Source organism: Crotalus tigris, unplaced genomic scaffold, assembly GCF_016545835.1.
Source record: "Crotalus tigris isolate CLP2741 ecotype Arizona unplaced genomic scaffold, ASM1654583v1 scf7180000017810.681375, whole genome shotgun sequence".
Lineage (NCBI taxonomy): Eukaryota > Metazoa > Chordata > Lepidosauria > Squamata > Viperidae > Crotalus > Crotalus tigris.
Window position 1 is genome coordinate 635,194 of NW_024096650.1, and position 20,850 is coordinate 656,043.

Here is a 20,850-nt window from a genome sequence, read left to right on the forward strand (position 1 = left end):
CCATGCACCACTTGTCCCACCACATACATCGGACAAACCAACAGAAGAATAAGTGCACGCATTGAAGAACATAAGAACTCAGTCAAAAAAGAGGAACCAACATCTTCCCTGGTCCAACACCTTAAAGCCACAGGACATGAAATTGACTTTAAAAATACCAGAACCATTGCCAAAAGTGAACATTTTAATAACAGAATAATCAGAGAAGCCATCGAGATAGAAAAACGCCCACACAGCATGAACAAGCGAGATGATACCTCCCGCCTACCAGCCATTTGGAAACCCGCCCTTATTGACAAACGACTCCCTAACACAAAAAATGATACCAGACCCACACTCACAAAAACCACACAGGATGTCACCACCACACATCCACGCAAAAAGCAAACCCAAAGCCACACCGATGATAAGGCACGACCACAAACCAGAAGCCAGACCAGAGCTGCATCATTAGCCACTTTAAAGCCCTCCAATCCATACATGAAGCAAACTGACACCCTCCATGAAATGAGGCACGACCACAAACGCGAAGCCAAAAAATAGCAAGGCAGCCCAAAATCTTAAACCCCTCTGCAACTCAGACTAACCTGAGCACAACCAAACAGAACACTCCCCCAGCCAATCAGAGCACAGCCAACCCCCCAGCCAATCAGAGCACAGCCAACCCCCCAGCCAATCAGAGCACAGCCAAGCCCCTAACCAATCAGAACACACCTCCACCCAATCAGAACACAGCCAAGCTCCCACCCAATCAGTTCATACCCCCACTGGCAGTTAAAAGGAAGAAACAGCTAAGACCACACATTGCTGCTCGAAGCACGAAGCTGAAAACACCAGCCTGAAGATGACGAATGGGACTTCGTCGAAACGTCGCCAAGACACTTCCAATTTTACGCGGGAGAAAACCCGAACAACCAAAGACCTACATACAAACACCCGTGAAAACCTCAGAAAACAAATATTGAACCTCTACGGGGAGGGAAATCCACCATCTGACCAGGACCTATGAAAAACTTGAAGTCCAAAGAGCTTCCATTTTATGCGACCTCACATTCCTACGCAACTGCCCGAGATCAAAATCTAATCCCCACATGTTTCCAACTGAAATTCCACTCCAACTCTGCAGCCACCAAACGGATCCTGAAAAGAACAGAATTGGCCCTAATCAGAAATGAACTTCACACAAAAAGATTCCTCCTAGACCGAATTAACAAAGATCTCCTCACACTCCACCTCAAACTCAGCAACAAGATCCACCCCGCACTTTGGGACAAATCCAAACAACTCGCCGTCTGGAGAGCCGAAACACAGACCACCCTCAAGACAGATACACACACCAACAAACTCCGAAGACTACAAGAACGCCAGAAACAAACCCCTCCTCCCTCACAGCCACACATGAAACAAACAGTGCATAACATCTCAGATAGGATCCTCACCAAAGCCGAAACCAATGTCCTTTCCAAAGGATTCAACTTTGCAGTCACTCCCAAACACATCCCCACTGAAACCATTATATGTGGAGTTGAAACCAGCCTGACCAAAATCAACCCCGACGATGCTAACAGAATCAGACTCGAAATCACCAACATCCTCTGTACCAGCAAGCCACCCAAAAGCAACTTACCCAAAGAGGAACAGACAGCACTACGTAACCTGAAAGAAGACACCAGCATAATAATCCTACCAGCAGACAAGGGCAACGCCACGGTGGTTATGAACACATCTGACTACCAAACCAAATTAACCAACCTACTCCAAGACTCCACATACAAACCCTAAATACAGATCCCACCACCTACCTGGAAAAAACCACCAGATCCAAAATAAAAGCCTCCCCCATTAGCGAAGAGATCCAGCAAAGAATCATTCCCAGAGAGAAATCATCCAGATGCCCCAAACTCTATGGTCTCCCCAAGATACACAAGGAAGGAACCCCACTCAGACCTATAGTCAGCTCCATAGGCTCACCTCTACAAAACCTAGCCAAATTTCTCGCCAAACAACTACAGCCCTATGCAGAATCCATCACCTCACACGTAAAAAACTCATTCCACTTTATAGAGATCATAAAGAAACAAAACTTACAGCCCAGCGACCTACTCGTGAGCTTTGATGTCATATCCCTCTTCACCCAAGTGCCTATCAAAGAAGCCTTGACAGCTATCCAAAACAAATATAACCCCCCCAAACACATCTTAGATCTGACCAACCACTGCCTATCCAACACATACTTCATCTATAATGGACAAAAATACAAACAAACAGAAGGAGCACCCATGGGATCACCCCTCTCACCTGTCATTGCCAACCTCTACATGGAACACTTTGAAACCCAAGCTCTAGAAAAATCGGATCACAAACCCAAACTCTGGCTCAGATACGTAGACGACACCTTCATAATCTGGCCACATGGGAAAGAAAAACTGGACAACTTCCTCACACACCTCAACAGCCTACACCCCAAAATACAGTTCACCATGGAAACAGAAGCTAACAACCAACTTCCCTTCCTGGATGTCTTAGTCTACAAGAAATCCAATGGCTCCCTAGGACACACCATCTACCAGAAGAAAACACACACAAACCGCTATCTGCACGCTCTCTCACACCACCACCCAGCACAGATCAACTCTGTAGCCAAGACACTCATCTCCAGAACAAAACGCTTAGCTGACGAACAACACCTAAAAACCGAACTACACACTCTCACCAATGTACTAACATCCAATGGATTCCATAGAAATAAGATTACAAACCTAATCCAAAAAGAAACCCCCACTAAAATCCAAGACAAAGAACAAGAAAACGGCAAAGCCCTCCTCCCATACATAAAAGGCACCACAGACAGAATCAGTAAGATCCTCCATAAACACAACATCAAAACAGCATTCTGCACAAACAGAAAAATATCCACCATCCTTAGAAACCCCAAAGATAAAATTGAATTAGAAAATCAAGGAGTATACGAAATCCCATGCACCGCTTGTCCCACCACATACATCGGACAAACCAACAGAAGAATAAGTGCACGCATTGAAGAACATAAGAACTCAGTCAAAAAAGAGGAACCAACATCTTCCCTGGTCCAACACCTTAAAGCCACAGGACATGAAATTGACTTTAAAAATACCAGAACCATTGCCAAAAGTGAACATTTTAATAACAGAATAATCAGAGAAGCCATCGAGATAGAAAAACGCCCACACAGCATGAACAAGCGAGATGATACCTCCCGCCTACCAGCCATTTGGAAACCCGCCCTTATTGACAAACGACCCCTGATACCACATCCACGCAAAAAAAACCCCCAAGCCACACCGATGATGAGGCACGACCACAAACCAGATCAAACCCACTTTAACACCAAACCACTACTGAAAACTGTACGAAGCAAAATGGAGCGAGGAAAAACGAAAGCAAACAAATTTAGAGCAAAACAACCATAACACTGCCCATAATAATGAGCAACAACCCCCCTGTTCCCCCAGCAGCAAAGCACAGCCAATCAGAGCACAGCAGAGCAGCCACCAGACAACAAAGAGCACAGCAAAGCCCCAAGAACCACCTCCCATATCAGAACACACCCAGCAGAAACCAAGTTCATACCCCACTGGCAGCAAAAGGAAGAACACCAGCTGAAGATGAAACGATGGAATGGGACTTCGTCGAAACGTCGCCAAGACACTTCCAATTTTACGCGGGAGAAAACCCGAACAACCAAAGACCTACATATATATATATATATATATAGACTAATTTCAACACACACCCCCATTTGTTCACCATTTAAATGCCATTTTCTTTCCACCATGTGCATAAAACTGTAAAACTCTTAAACTATTCAATAATGTCTCCCAAATACACACAGACACATGTTTATGTGTGTATGTGTGTGTGTGAAAATAAAAAAATCCTTTCTCCCCCCCCCCCATGTGTCTTCCTCAATTTCGAGTCCTCTACCAGAGATGACTGGAAATTTGAGGATTCTGTGCTCTATCTTAACTGTTCCAAGCACTGCACTCTTCTTTACAGAGAACTCTGATGTTGTTCCTGGGATCTGTTGGAACCATTCTTCCAACTTTGGAGTCACAGCCACATACCACAATGTCTGATTGATTGGCCAGTACCTGGCTATCTGGATCTGGAAGTCTCACGGTATCTTAGCCCTATTATTCTCCACAATCTTCCCATCTGGACTTAGGAGGTTCTAGCCCACAAACTTTGCAGATATGCCCGTACACAATGCCAGCTACTTGTTGTGCCATTCAGTATATGCTATTCCTGTTTACACCTTACATCCTGCCACTATGCATTGGAGTGTCCCTGAGGCTTCTAGATAGTCTACACCTCAAGTCCTGCCTAGTATGATAGATCCCTGCTTCTGCTGAACTGGTACTTAGTCCCTTTCTTGTGCTGTTATGATCAGTGCCTCAGTGGTACAATTAATCCAGCCACTGGTAGGATTTCCCAATATTTGCCACCTCTGCTATCTGTCAATAATATCCCATGCAAGATTTTCTCTTGCCATGGCATATCTTTTGCTTGATCTTTCTCCCATGTCTGCTGCTGCCTCAGGCATTCTCTCAGCAACTCATACTTAGATGCCATCTTACTAATGTACTCCTAAATCCCCTGAGTCTCAGCCAGGATAGCTCTCTTTCTATCTGATGTACAATTTCTGGGTGTTGGACCTGGGGTGGAGATCTCCATATATTGTGAGGAGCTTCTGGGTCTTCATATTGACAGCTGCCATGTCCTTTATTGGCCAGCTCAATATACCAATGGAATATCTGATGACTGTCCTTCCCATTGAGCTGGGTCTTCAGAATCTGACTGATCCTTTGGTGGTACTTCGATGTTACTACCTCTTCATTGTGTTTCCATGTGACTGTGGGATATCAAGGTATTTGTAACTGGTCTGCATGCCTACTATCCAGCCCACTGGTAGTTTCATCCCATCAATCTTTATTACTTTCTCTCTCTTGACTACCATTTGGTCACCTCCAGCCTGAATGACATCCCAATGTTGTCACTGTAGATTCATGTCAGGTGGATCAGTCTCATTCATTCTTGGCCTACAGCTTGATATCATGCATGTAGAGGAGATGACTGATGATAGTTCCACTCTGACTTTGTATTCACATCTGGTCCTTGTGATTATTTGGTTGAGAGGGTTCAACCTATGCAGAACAACAATGGGAACAGTGCATGACCTTGGTATATGTGCACTAGATGTCCATTTGTGTGAGCTATTGACTTCAAGTGTTGTCTTCCATTGAGTTCTTGAAGAAGATCTTTCATGTCCTGTTAATTTTGTATAGCACTAGGCAGTCACAGGTCTATGTATGTGGTATTGAGTCATAAGCTTTCCTATAGTCAATCCAGACTTGACTCAGATTGGTCTTCTAGACTTTGAGTCTTGGGCAACTGCTTTATCTATGAGCAAATGGCATTTTGAGCCTCTGGTGTTGTTCCCAATGACCTTCTAAACTGTACTCATGTACTGGTTCATATGGTCCTATAACTTGACAGCTACAATGCCCGATAGGACTTTCTATGTTGTGAGGAGTCAGGTTATTGGTTGGTAGCTGAATGTTGCTGTTCCCTTGTATGGGTCTTTCATGATTAGCACTGATCTTCCTTGTGCTAACCAGTCTGGGTGGGAGCCTGCTGCTGGCAACAGGTTCATCTTTTCTGCTAGGAATTTGAGCACAGCATGTATATCTCAAGACACTGTACTCACAGGTTCAGATCCACCCTTAGTCCATAGAAACTCACTGGGAGATTTCTCCAGTTATTCTGTCCCTAACCAACCTACTTTCCTACTTCTCAATATCTTTCTAGGACAAAGTGATGGAAAAATCTCATGGAGACCACTGTGAGCTTTTAAACTAGAGGGAAAAAATAAAAGCAGATTTCTCAGTGTGCACAAATAAATTTTAATGCACCATTTATGCATATCAGTTCCCTGCTTTTTGGCAATGTGCACAAGCTATATCACTCACTGCTCTGAAACCCATGCAACTAACTAAGAAGAAAAATCATTTAAAGAATAGTGGAAATTATTAAAAACAGAGATATGACTATCAGAAATTGAAAAAGATTGAAAAATATAATCAGTCTTAAAGACTTGACTTGAATTTTGTTAAGTGACAATGGTTTTAATCAAAATTCATTTCTCCTGTAATAACTTGGATGAGAGAGAGTCCAGTACAAAATGAAGCCTGCCTCCAGACTTCTGCAACTCCATAAGGAACAGGGATTTGGGGGGGCTGAGGGGGGAGGCCTTTGTGGATATCGTAATAAATATTTATTATCAATTTATAAAATAGCCTTGCAGTTTAAATCATGCACTCTTTGTAATAAATAAGTATAAATTAAATAATAACATTTTTCAGTTTGTATAGAGCTCTTGCTATAAATTACCACAAATGTCATAAAAAGGAACCAGTAATATGCAATATTATTTCTTTCATGAGAAATGAACACTGCATACATATTAAAAATGTGTTCGACAATCAAAAATAGTTTGGGGAATCCCAGTCCTATCAAAAGATTATAAATTGGACAACGGGGAAAAAGCTGAATCTGACCCAGATCAGAATTGGAATTCCTACATGGATGGATATCTTTTTCTTGGATTAGATTGCTAGACAGCATTTGCCATAATACCGAGCAGAACAGCTGGGAGGAAAGATGGGGAAAGTGACAGAAAGCAGTAGGCAGGATTAACTATGCACCCCATCTGCCTTTCTGGGCAAGAATTTCACTACACAGTATCCTCATGATAATCAGCTCAGTGTTATTCCATTTATTTGAATTAATCTTAGTTTTCTGTCCAAAGACTATTCATCATATTTCTGAATCTTTGATTTTAATAGAGAAATTGCCCTTTAACTACTACTGATCCAAAATGCAGAACTTTTTCCTTGACTTCAGACTCCCATGTTTTAATGAGTATATTTCTGTGTCATATTGTTATTTCTGTTGTATTAATACTCGGGCAAAGCTCCACATTTCATTTGTATCATGCCTAGCTGAAGGTAGTTTGATTTTTGGAATGGCAGATAATGCTGGTGGGGTGCTAAAGGACTGACTGACTAAGGGAATCTTAGATCTTTTAAAAAAATCAATTATCTGTTGGCAGGAATTGCATTTTAGCCCCTTGCTCTCAGAACAACAGTTATTTCTCAGCACTCACCCTGATTGCTCCCTGTATTGGCAGAAAGCAGTAATATGCTTCTTTGTTCTCAGTGCAACCAATCTGCCTGAAATCACAGTTTGCTTGAAATCAGCCAAAGGTCCCTGGGCCGCTAAGCACACAGAAACAGCTAAGTGACTGATTTTGCAAAACTAAGTGAGGTCAGACTTGGGAAGCACTTGGACAGGAAACCTCTGGGGAATATCAAGCTAAACTAAGATAAAAAAATATCTTCTCTGAATAAAGGAAGGACTAACAGCTTTCAGACTGTTGCCAGGAAAACTATACAGAGATGTTATGAAGTCTCCAGAAACGAGGGCTGAATCAGGGTACTCTTTACCTAACTGGGCGAAGGGATCAAAATTTACCTTCCTCTTTGTGAAACTGGATTTATTTTTAATTTTTTTTTGAATGAGTGAGATCTGTTTAGATTCCTGCAAAGAACCACAAAAACTATTTACCCATTGAGTGAGAACTTGGATTTAAACTGTCCCATACATTAGGACTAAATCAAAATCTCATCTTTTCCTGCTGAGCCAGACTAGGAAGAAAACTCTGGAGATGTCTGGCAAGTGTTGGACTTTGCATCCAAAAGCCAGAGCCCTGATGCTTCCCCAGGGAAAAATATGAATTGATGATACTAACAAAAAAATATATATAATTTCTACCGATTACTTGTTGATAGCACTTGTTCTGCATAATTGTAGCATATAGATGAAAAAGTGTTCCAATTTCTATGTCTATTTAGCTCAGTGGGATATTGAGCACAAAATTGTTATCACACCACCTCATTCCAAGTAGAAATGGGACTGGTGGATTTAGGACTGAAGCTCATGCTTCTTAGTTAATGCCTTTAAAATTATTTTAATTACCTGTGTTCTACATCAGCAGTATTTTGAATGGCTGACAATTGAAAAGACAGTGGAAAAAATTAAAGGCAAAGAGCTCCTTTTAAGCACTCATATTTTTCCCAATATCCACACTCTATGGATGTCAAACTGTTTTTTCCTTATGTTTCACTGTAAAACAGTAAGGACCAAAGTTTCTTTTTATTATCAACAAATGCTACCCGGCTCAAGGGGAATTCTTTATATGGAAAAAAATTACATTTCAAAATCACTGCATTTTTCAACAGTTTCAAATTAAGTTTAGATAAAGTTGATTATTTAGAATAGATGCCTGAATTTATGATCACATGGTGATAAGAAGGGATGTTTATATTAAAATTTTAGTGTTATATACCACTGTTTTGTTGGCATTTTTGGGACCTAGCTCTCCCAACTTTCTTCCAGCCATTTACATGACACTGACATATGTTCAGACATAGCAAAAATGCTTTTATGTCCTCATCTTCACTTAATTTGCATATTTTTATAACCCTAACACAGGGACCTACATCCCCTCGTACACTAGAAGTACAGCTAGACAAATCTTGAGATTCTTGTCCTGTGGCTTCTGCGTTCTTGAGAAGGGAAATTAGCTTAATAAAATCCATTCTTTGAGCTAGAATTCCCTGAGTCCAGCCTGCTGTCATTTCTTTTCTTTTTCTTAAGAGATGTGCATGCTTTTAAGATCCTTGTCACCACTTGTGAGCGATCTTTACTTTCCAAGGACTGGACACACCACAGCATAGCAGATTTGTACACAATGCTTAATAGCCTTCCTCAACAACAGGCTATTGCTCTCCATCCTGCTAGGACCTGCAAAATGATATCCAAACAAAACTTTCAAAGTAAAGTGACATACAACCTTTCTCTCCTACCGAAGTTCTTATTTGTTGGGATGAAGTACTGCCTCAATGTGGTTTTTCCTTTCCTAATTGCTGCCAAGCTCCAAGCAGGAATCCCATCATTGCTTGTGGTCCTGGCAGTCCTCTTGCTGCCTTGTAATACCTGCCAACCTTAGCATTTGCTTTTGTAAGCTAAGGGTCTGGATGGGATGAGGCTATCTCTGCACTTTAGTGTCCTTGAAATGCAGCGTGTGGCTCAATTAGCCAGGCATCTGGAAAGCTGGTGTGGATTCTTATGAGTAAATTTGTGAGTGAGCAAATGAGCGAATGAATGAATGCATGAGCCCATCTCTGTAATAAACTTTTACAGCCTATAAAACAAGAGCAGTGCTGAGCTTTAAGAAAGTGCTTTTCCCAAGCACAGACAACAATACCAGTTTCATTTCATCACAGGACCCAATATTTTTTAAAAAAAATGATTTTAAAAATTGAATTTTAAAAAATGAAGCTATACAGCTTTTTAAAAGACATGTTAGCACATCTTGATTATTTACTATAGACTTTCCCATTTTGAAGGGTTTATATGACTAACTATTGCAGGAGTTAATTTTTACCTAATTTAGATAATAGCTCTGAAGTTACCTTGGCCATTTCTTGCTCAGATGGATCTACCTGATGTCTAAACAAAAGTCAATAAGAAAGAGACTTAGGGAGAGAGAAATATAATGTATAGGGGACAGCCAAAATCTTTGCAAGCTCTTCTTACTAAAGTGAAATATGTTGGATATGTGTTGGACCTCATTTTCTGGTTGTGTTCATTGATGTATTTGTGAACCTTATCTTAGCTGCTCTATTAAGTTTGGTATATGTATAGGTTTTTACCTATTTTTACCTATTTTTAACATTTAATATTGCTAGCCACCCAGAGTCATGTATTTGAGGCAGGCAACCATCTAAACCTAGTAAACACATACATACAATCAATCAGAACAGAGCTGGAAGAGACCTTGGAGGTCTTCTAGTCCAACCCTATACTATTTCAGACAGGTGGCTGTCCAGTCTTTTCTTACAAACCTTCAGAGATGAAGCACTTACAACTTCTGAAGGTGAAATGTTCCACTGGTTAATTATCCTCACTGTTAGGAAGTTGCTCCTTAATTCCATGCTGCTTCTCTCCTTAATTAGTTTCCATCCATTGTTTCTTGTCTTGCCTTCTGGTGCTTTGGAAAATAAATTGATCCCTCTTCTTTGTGGCAACCCTTCAAATACTGGAATATTGCTATCATGTCACCCTTAGTCCTTCCTTTCTCTATGCTGGCCATACCCGATTCCTGCAATCATTCTTCATATGTTTTGGTCTCCAGGCCCTTAATCATCTTAGTTCAGTGGTTCTCAACCTTTTTATACCGGCGACCCCGGTCATAAGCACGCGGCACGCATGCGCGACACGGCGCGCATGCGTGGCGCCCCCTGTGTGTTGCGCATGCGCGGCGGCACCCCGCGGCGCCCCCATGTGTGGCACGCATGCGCAGTGCCGCCCCATGCGCCGCCCCAGGCGTGGCGCACATGTGTGGCACCCCCCCGTGCACAGCACGCATGTGCAATGTGCATGCGCGGCGCACATGCGCGGTGCCACCCCCTGCACTGGCTGAGGAAAAAAATGGCAGACAAAATGGCGGATCGCGTTGTTTGGCGACCCCCGTGAAATGGTTGTTCGACCCCAAATGGGGTCGCGACCCACAGGTTGAGAACCGCTGTCTTAGTTGCTTTCTTTGCACTTTTTCCGAAATCTTTTTTGTAATGTCCAAAACTGGATGTGGCATTCCACGTATGGTCTTACTAAGAATTTATAAAGCAGTACTAATACTTCACATGATTATGATTCTATGCCTCTGTTTATACAGCCAAGGATTGTATTAGCTTTTTTGGCTGCTGCTGCACACTGCTGACTCATATTTAAATGATTGTCCACTAGGACTCCAAGGTCCCTCTCACAGTTACTGTTTTTGAGCCAGGTTTCGCCTAATCTGTACTTGTACCTTTTGTTTTTCCTGCTCAGGTGTAAAACCTTTCTTTTCTCCACATTAAGTTTTATTTTGCTAGATAGGGTCCATTGTTCAAGTCTGTCAAGATATTTCTGGATCCTGAGCTTATCTTCTGGGGTGTTGTCTATTCCTGTCAGCTTAGTATCATCTGCAAATTTGATGAGCTCCCCTACTATTTCCTCATCTAAGTCATTTATGAAGATATTGAAGAGTACTGGGCCAAAGACAGAACCTTATGGTACGCCATTGCTTAGTTCCCTTCATGTAGATGTAGCACCATTAAGGACTACTCACTGAATACAGTTTGTCAGCCAGTTACAAATCCTGGTGGTGATGCTATCCCACTTTTTTCTAGCTTACCAAGTAGTAGGTTGTGATTTACTTTGTCAAATGCCTTGCTGAAGTTTAAATATACTATGTCCATAGCATTTTGCTGATCTACTAATTTAGTCACTTTGTCAAAGAAGGAAATTAGATTGGTTTGGCATGATCTGTTTTTAACAAACCTGTGCTGACTTTTAGTTATTACTTCATTCGTTTCTAGATGTTCACAGATCTGTTTTTTGATTATCTTTTCTAGTATCTTCCCAGATATTGATGTTAGGTTGATTGGTCTATAGTTTCCTGGGTCTGTTTTTTTCCCCTTTTTTGAAAATGGGAACCACATCAACTGTTTCCCAATCCTCTGGTAGTTCCACAGTGCTCCAAGATTTTTTTAAGATGTGATACAATGGTTCTGAGATGATGTCTGCCAGCTCCTTCAGAACTCTGGGATGTAATCCATCAGATCCTCGTGATTTATGTTCAAATTTGATTGTACATTGCAAGATGTACATTCTATCATCTTGAAGGCCTTGTTCCCCTCCTCCCCCAACGTACAATTGACCCAACTATGCAGAGTTTTAGGTCAGTAAGACCTGTCTTGCTCCTCAGGCCTTAGAGGTAGGATGAGTAGAGTCCCCACTTTGAGGAGTTAGAATGTATTTCACCCCCAATTATCTTTTTCTTGTTTAGTAATTTTCAACGATAAGTGCCATTTTTTATTTGTTGGTTTTAGGTTTTTACTTTCTTTTTTTATGTACCCAGAGTCACATTTTCTGAATTTGGCAGTCATTAAAATACAGTACCTTGAATCAAGGCAGAGAAATGGTTTATGGGACTCACTAAATAGCAAACTCTATTATTACAGAGCTCATTACAGGAAACTTCAAGCTTAAGTCAACAGTTTCCTTTTAATAACAAATATTCTTGGGGATATTATTTCATTTAATATGGATTGCAAAAGTACCAGTGTATGGCATATGGATGTACAACCTGCAGACATCAGGACATGCTCCAATAGAATCTGCCAGTGCTGCAGAGCCATGAATTTTGGCTCTGAGGCTGTAAGCATGATCAGTAACATTATGCAGCAGATAGAATCAAGTCAAGAGTCACTCACCCTATCCAGGGTTAAATGAGAAATGGATGGAGTAGAGAAAGAAAAAAGATTTTAAAACAATATTGCAAAGAAAATTTGATTCATAGTTGCTATTAGAAAAGAAATCTGTGCTCTGAAGAGATAAAAGTGAAGATGCATCTATCAGAGCAAGATTGCTGAGGCAAGAACTGCAGTAATTCAAGAAACAATTAGCTGTCACCCCTAAGGGGAAGCAGACTGTGAAAAGTAGTTAGTTGATGATATCATCTTTATATTATGAGTGGCTCCAGAGGAGAATTCTCACTTCTAGGGACAAAAAATGATACTGAAACCTGGAGAAGTGGTCTAATCACTGGCTATCCCAGTTGTCAGAATCAACTTGTTTTAATTTTAAACGCTGTCTGTTTCATTCAGTCTGCCATAATCAATGGCCGAGTTCACTTATTATATTAAGGTATTAGAATATAAGAACAGCCCTGTTGGATCAGTGAAAGTCCATCCCAGTTTGGCTTTTTGGCTGTATAGTAACTATGTAGATGCCTCTGGAGTGCTTGTGTAGCAGGAAATAGAGACATATTTCTCACAAAGTTATTTCCTTGCAATTATCTGGAGGCACATCACCCCCAACCCAGAGACAACAATCCAGCAGCCCATAATAGACTTGTCCAGCATGAATTTATCCAATTCTTCTTTAAAGTCATCCAAGATGGTGTCCAGCACCATATTTTGGACAGGTTAATTATGTGCTATGTGAAGAAGAGTTTGCTTGTGTCTGCACTAAATCTTCTTTCAATCAGTTTGACTGGATGACTGCTGGTCTTAATGTTTGAGAAAGGGAAAAAAACTTCTTCCTATTTATCTTCTCCATGCTGTGAATGATTTCATCCACCTCATTCATGACCTTTCTCACACATATTTTTTTCAAATTAAAGAATCACAAATATTGTAGCTAATTTCTTGCAAGGAAAATTTTCAAACTCCCCTGATAATTTTGGGTTTCTTCTGCAGCACTTTTTCCACCTATATTCTTTTTCCTTTTTCAAGCATAGTGACCTGAAATATAGACAGTTCTTCAGTTACACGCATACTGTACTATAGATTTGTATAAAGACATTACAGTGGTGACATTCTAATTTTCCACCCCTTTTAACTGAGATCTTTTGAATCAGTCACATTGTTCTGATTCATACTTACTTGAGCCCTGTTTTTCAAAGTTATATAGGTCAGGGTCTCTTTATTTCAATACCCAAAATGAAGCAAAGCACATTAATAATTTGCACTATTAAACATCCTTAAAAACCATAATGGTCATGTAGAGACATAACACTAAATTAATGTAGGAACATCCTATAGGAAGCCTTATGACACAGTCTATGCTATCATTTATCCAAACTGAGAATTATTTTTGGTATTAATTATGGCTTAATTAAACTCAGGGTTATAAATTTTTACTATAATAGTTTCTCAGTTAAACTCTGGTTAGTATTAAAACAACATTCTTGGCTTGAATGAAAAATTCTTGGACTGCAAGATGGATGGCATCCGAATTTAGTAAATAATAAATAGTTATTAATTGAAACAAAAGCTTTTGATTTTCCAGAAAAAAATAGTAAATTTTTAACCAATTTAAAATTAACTAAAGGAAGAAAGGAAATGGTAGAAACTAAGGCAGGTATCTTCAAACTTGGCCCTTTTATGACCTGTGGACTTCAACTCCCAGAATTCTTCAGCCAGGCACGCTGAGTTTGAGGTTTGAAGACCTCTGATCTAAAGTTTATGCAAATAAAACTAAACTATTGACCCATATTTTGAGATGGATTTTACAACCTGCTTTGACCTATATTCTCAAAATTAACATTTCCAAAATTTGCAAACAATAGGTATGATATTAGAATATTGGTATCAGCTTATGAATGAATTATTTTGATGAATCAGACAAAAACGTTGTCTTATTCATCAGTCTATTTCAAAGAGTGGCCAATGAATTCCCACTGAGAGTGGCTCTGGAAAGGCCATTTAATAGTGTTTCCCTACATCATGTGATACAAATATAATGTCTTTAAAGAATTATGAATTATTATGGCTGGAATCATTAAGAGTCCCATCTTCCAGTTAGTTGCCTAAAAAAATTTTACGGTTGATCAGGCTTTAAAATTTAAATTGACCTTGGATGTTTGTTATCTATTTTGGTTTGGTTTTTTTTTTGTTATTGTTCACTTGTTTTGTTTATAGAACACCCAAAAACTTAAACTGAGCGATGTTCAAGGTCTCTTATTTGGCCTAGTAGATTTGCATGGTGACCAAACTCAAAACAAGCAACCGATATTCCTTTTTGCACTTATATAAACAAATATAAGCAGCTGGCAAAAGCCAATCGGATTTTTAACTTTTAGTTCTGCATGCTGCTGTTGAATTTTTTGGAATTGTAGATCCTGATCAGCTACTGCAGATCCTTCAGATAAGTAAGCCATTACAACAACCTTAAAAGCATATAAAAGAATACCCTGTGAATTTTGCTTGCTAATGACTGTATGCATTTTATACAAAATATGTTCTTTTACTTATATTTTTTTGTAAAGGACTATCATAATGTTACTATATTACTAACTTGCTAAGTATTCCATTTTTATTATGGTTTATTATTTTTATCCCATCCATTCTCTCATCTTCATGGTTGAGCAGAGTATTTTACTCATGTCTTTCCATTTCTTCTGAACTCTGCATTCTGGCAGCTACATCACACTGGAGCCGTGGTCTACTAGCTATATTTCTTCTGCCTGTGATTCATTTAATCCACTCTGTTTCTATTACCAAGGTAAAAAAGGTGCACATTTTTCAGAATCCCACTATCAGATTTAGGAGAAAGCCCAAACTGAAGAAATTTTATAGTATCTCAATAACTTAGTATATTTTGGCATGTAATCCTAGTTGATTTTTTAGTCAAACAGTGAATCAAAATTAAATATTATGCAGTACTTAATAAAATATGCATCTTCTTATGCTTTTGGAATTTTTTATTATGCAGTACTTAATAAATAAAATATGTATCTTCTTGTGCTTTCAGGATATTTTTCCTCACCAAAATAAGAATCATCCCCAAAGGAGCTTTCTCGGGATTTGGAGAAGTGGAAAAAATGTATGTATTTTCAAATATACTCAGTATGTCTAGTTTATATATCTTCATACCTTGGTCCCTTGTATGCTTTCTCTTCCCTGACCCACAATGTATTAACTGAACCAGCCTAGAGCAACTTCATGCCTTCTAAATATGCTCGACATCAGTTCCTATTATTCCCAGCCAATATATGGAGCAGCCACTTATAAGAGTGACAATCCAATTATAAAAGCCATCAAATTGGCACAGATTGAATTAAACTGGAATACTGATGTGGATTTAGTGAATGATCTGGAGAGAGTAAAACAGAAGTAGCCTTCCAAAGCAGTGTTATCTAGCAATGAGATAGAGACACACACAAACACACATATGGGGTTTTATTATAACTCAGCTGAGCACCAAAATCAGTGACAGAATAGACATTTGCAATGTTAGTTCAAAACTAAGCAATGAGGAGTCAAAATCTTATGTAAGGCTTGGGGATAGCATCACAACATTGTGCCTGCCATCTTACAGATTGGGACATCCCTTTCTAGACACCCTTGGATTTAATGTTTGGTTGACTTTATTTGGACTCTTTTATTTAATTTAAGGCAGTTCCTAACTTAAAAGGATGCTTTGTAAATTGCTATCAGTTCCATATGTCAGTAATGATCGTAGTAGCATTTTAAGGGTGACTTGTACCAGATTAGCAGCAATTGCTGGCACCTAACTGTTTACCAAGACCACTGCTATAATCTGCAGATTTAATGACTTTACGGGAGCCCCTACTTAGATGATAATAGTTGTTCATTCATTTCCAAGTACAATAAGCCAGCCCTGCTCTTCTTTGCTCAGAAAGGGCTTCTTTCTGAGTCAAACTCTGAATCTCTGCCCCAAAGCACTAAGAACAACAGCAACTGTTATTGAGGACAACAAACTGACCTTCCTTTTATACAGTATGAGTAGAAGAATTTTCTCAAGAAGTAAGGTGGACTGGGCTTGGTTCCTTCACCCAAAACAAAATAATTATATACTTGAAGTTTTTATATCTGCTTTTTGATTTTACCAATATGCTAAGACAAAGCCAAACAAGGCAAATTACAGATCAGCCAATTCCTATTTATTCATAAATCATAATGAAGCATACTATGGCTTATCTTATCTTATCACAGAGTAGTGTACAAATCCAGCTAAACATTATAAATATTCTATATAGTAATACAAGAAATCTGTAACTAATAACCCCATTTAATGCAAATAGAACTTCTTGCAATTCAAAATATTCCTTTGGCCACAAACTGAAAGTTGCCTCTCAGTAGATAACATTAAACCCCAATTCCTGGAACAACAGCACAAATGGCAAATATGTAAATTGCAGCTTGAAGGTCATATCCATCAAGCAATTTGGTAAGAGCCCTTATTTATTATTTAATTCTGTAACAGAGAAAAAAATACCTGGACTGTCTCATGAGCTCAACTCAGCAAAGCTCAATCATCCTGTTGCGTCCTTCGCGAAATGGCAAGACACAAGAAACAGTTGTAGTTCTCAAGACTTCTTTATTCTTAGTTCAACTTACAGTTGGAAGACGCCGGCAACGCCCAAAACTCTTGCCCTCTTATATAGGCCATTCCCGGGTCAATCTGCAACTTTTGGCGCGCCAGCACTTGAGCATGTGCACAAGTACTGGCGACAGCCTGTCTGGTCCCGGGAAACTTGCACCTGTCCGGGACCGTTTGTAATGCCCCGAGCCTGCTTGCACAGGCTCAGGACATAACACCCCTTCCCCCCGGGTTAAAACTATTAACCATGCCATAGTAACACATAACCCATTGCGAGTGTAGTGCCATACTACCCAATGCCAGGTATTACTTTTGCTTCCATTAGTCTAAGTGTTCTGTTCCCTCTGTTAACTCTGTTTTGCCAATAGAGTTACAAAATCTTCTAAATACTTAGGAGATTTCCTGGCTCTCTGTGACCTCCTAACTTCTGGGTACCTGCCAAGTACCCCTTGACTGAGGGGTGATGCGTGCCTGTCCCCCATGTTTTGCCTTGGTGGTTCCCAAGGACTGTGCTCCAATGCCTGGCCTGCTTGCTTGCCCACCGGGCTCGTCAGGCCAGGGCTTCTTTCTTTGTTTAACCTGGTTGTCCTGCCTTGCTTCAGGCTCTCTGGCCCCTCTAAGTGACTGTCACCGTTGGGCGATTCTGTAGAACCTCCTAGGTCCGACCAAGACCTGTCAGGAGGTTGTCTGTCCTTTGGTTCTCGTTCTGTCCCCGGGCTTGTGGGGGTTTCAGTGCTGTCCCAAAACTCAGTTGTCTCCTGAGTGAAGTCAGGGGTGTTGTAGTCGGGATTTGGTTCCTCGACCACCTCCCTGTATGTTTGCCCCCTTCTAGGGACAGGGGTAGTGTCGGGCCAACTAGAAGGAGTGTGTCCCAGCTCTCTTGCGGGAAATGGTTTATTGGGATGCTCCCAGGTATCCTCCCTGACTGGAGTACTGTGTGATGCAGGTGAGTAGTGACTATGCCCACGGGGTGACTCCCTGGCTGGAGTAGGCGTTGATGCCTGGTATCTAGTTGGGCTCCTTGAATTCCTGTTTGGAGCACTCGCGGAATCTTGAGATGAGCCGTTTGTGGCTTCCTCATTGATAATGGGCAGCAGCCCATGCCCTTCCCCTTGCCCAAAGGGGTCCCAGGATTCTCAGAGGGAAAGTCCCGTCTAGGGCAAAGTTGGTCGATGTGTCGACGCAGGACACGACCGTTGTCCAGGGACACCTCGTAAGACAGAGGACCTGTGACCCTGGATATAGAAGCGGGGACCCATGAATGACCAGGCCCGTAATTACGAGTCCAAACCGGGGCACCCACAAGGAGTTGTCTCGGTGCCCTGGGGCGTGTGTAAGAAGAAGGCAGTCTATCCGGATGCAACCGGTCAAGCTTGGTAGTCAGTTTGCGCCCCCAACGAAGTTCAGCTGGGCTCCTCCCCGTAGAAGTGGACGGTGTAGTGCGATAAGAAAGGAGGAAGTCAGCCAACCTGTGATGCCAGTCTCCGTAGGTAATTTTCTTCAAGGCGTCCTTGGTGATGCGAACCATGCGTTCAGCCATACCGTTGGTGGACGGGTGGAAAGGTGCAGAGGTGGCATGACGAATCATGTTAGCCTGTAAGAAAGCTTGGAATTCGGAAGAAGTGAATTGAGGGCCATTGTCAGACACGATGACATCTGGAAGCCCGTGTGCAGCAAAAATCCCCCTCAGTACTTGAATAGTCTTTGCAGCGGTGGTGGAAGATACAGGTACAACCTCAAGCCATTTTGAATGGCTGTCAACTAGGACCAAGAAGAATTGACCCTGAAAGGGCCCAGCATAGTCAATGTGCACCCTAGACCATGGAGACTGTGTTTCCTCCCATCTATGTACAGGAGCTTGTGGCATTTCGGGGCGCGAGCGTTGGCAAAGGTGGCATGCGTGCACCTTAGCTTCAATGTCACTATCTAACCCAGGCCACCACAAATGGCTGCGCGCAAGCGCTTTCATGCGTACAATGCCAGGATGACCCTCGTGGAGGGAACCTAAGTCCTCATTGATGTAGGAATGACAACTCTGCTTCCCCAAAGCAGACAACCCTGGAAGGTGGACAACTCGTTCCTTTTAGATCAGAAACTCTGAAACTCAGTGCCAGGACAGCTCTCTGGCCATCCAGATAAAACCCAAGAAAGGACACGTGAAAGTGTGTGATCTGTGCCTGATTCAGCGGCTACATCTCTGGCATTCAAAGGAGACTCGGGCAAGGCCTGAATGGAGAGAAGATTGATAGCTGGAGCAGGGTCAGCTTCTATTACTGGCAGGGGTAACCTACTGAGGCCATCAGCATGGCCCATTTCCTTCCCAGGTTTATGAAGTAGGGAGAAATCATAGGCAGAAAGAAAGATAGACCATCTTAGCATTCTGGGGGAGATGATTTGGGGAGTTTGCTTACGTGTGGTAAACAGTCCCAACAAAGGCTTATGGTCAGTGAAGACCGTGAAATGCCTGCCATATAAAAAATCATGGAATTTTTTAATTCCAGCAACCACAGCTAAAGCCTCCCTGTCTATTTGAGCATAATTACGCTCAGCAGCAGACAAGGTTCTGGAGTAGTATGCAACAGGAACCTGAGTTCCATCTGCCCTGAGGTGGCTTAGTACAGCTCCTACCCCATAAGGAGAAGCATCACAAGCGATGCACACAGGAAGGGATTCATTGAAATGTGCGAGTACACTGTTAGAAGTGAGTAAGGCCTTGACCTCATTGAAACTTGCCTCATGTTTTTGTGACCGCTGCCACACTGCCTGTTTGTCTAATAGCCTGTGAAGAGGCTCAGTTACACTAACCTTATGTGGAAGAAAGGAATTGTAAAAATTCAGAAGGCCCAGGAAAGCCTGTAGTTCGGCCTTAGACTTTGGCCTGGGAGCATGCAGAATAGCTTTCAGTTTGGATTCAGCAGGGTGAATCCCAGTAGCATCAATTTTGAATCCCAAAAAATCAGTAGAAGGCACTCCAATTTTACATTTGTCCTTCTTAAGCTTGAGGCCGGTTTTCCTGAACCTTAACAGGACAGCCCTTAAGCTCTCAGCTAAATTGTTTGTAGAGTCTCCTGCAATTAAGACATCATCAAAATAGGGGCAAACCCCTGGTATACCCCATAGTGTGTTTTCCATTATGCTTTGGAAAATCCCAGGAGCGACATTTACTCCAAATTGTAGCCTCTTCACCTTGAAGGCCCCTCTGTGGGTCACAATGGTCTGCGCTACAGCAGTATCATCGTCAACAGGCAGCTGTTGATATGCCTGAGCTAGGTCAAGCTTTGCAAAAATGCACCCCCCCCTTGAGGGAGGCCAGAATATGACTGACCACAGGAACAGGATAGGCATGTTGCTGCAATGCCTTATTCAGAGTGCATTTATAATCAGCACAGATGCGAATGTCCCCATTTGCCTTGAGAGGCGTTACAATGGGGGTTTCCCAGGGACTGGAGTCAATAGGTTCTAGAACTCCTTGCTGAATCAGTTTGTCCAACTCAGTGTCAATTTTACTTTTTAAAGCAAAAGGGACCCTTCTTGCTTTAATTCTAATGGGAGTGACAGTGGGGTCTAGTTTTAATGACACAGGGGGTCCTTTGTATGTGCCCAGCTGGGGGCTGAAGACATCTGCAAATTCTTTGCAGACTTCTTGTAGGTCAAGTGTTTGCAGACTATTGAGCCCTGTGACGTGTATTCCCAAGGCCTCAAACCAATCGAGTCCTATGAGACTCGTTCGTTCACCCCCTACTACTATTAGATCTAGTGGACCTTCAAAATCCTTATACTGTACGTTAAGGGTGT

At 41.4% G+C, this 20,850-nt stretch overlaps 1 protein-coding gene across 2 annotated transcripts in view; it reads left to right on the forward strand.

The window, feature by feature from the left end:
• LOC120307706 (follicle-stimulating hormone receptor-like) overlaps nucleotides 1–20,850 on the forward strand; it is a 67,923-nt gene that overhangs the window by 21,749 nt on the left and 25,324 nt on the right. For both annotated transcript variants that reach the window (XM_039342732.1, XM_039342731.1), the window contains exon 2: nucleotides 15,463–15,534. In XM_039342732.1, the coding sequence (XP_039198666.1) occupies nucleotides 15,463–15,534 (72 nt within the window). The remainder of the gene's footprint in view (nucleotides 1–15,462; nucleotides 15,535–20,850) is intronic.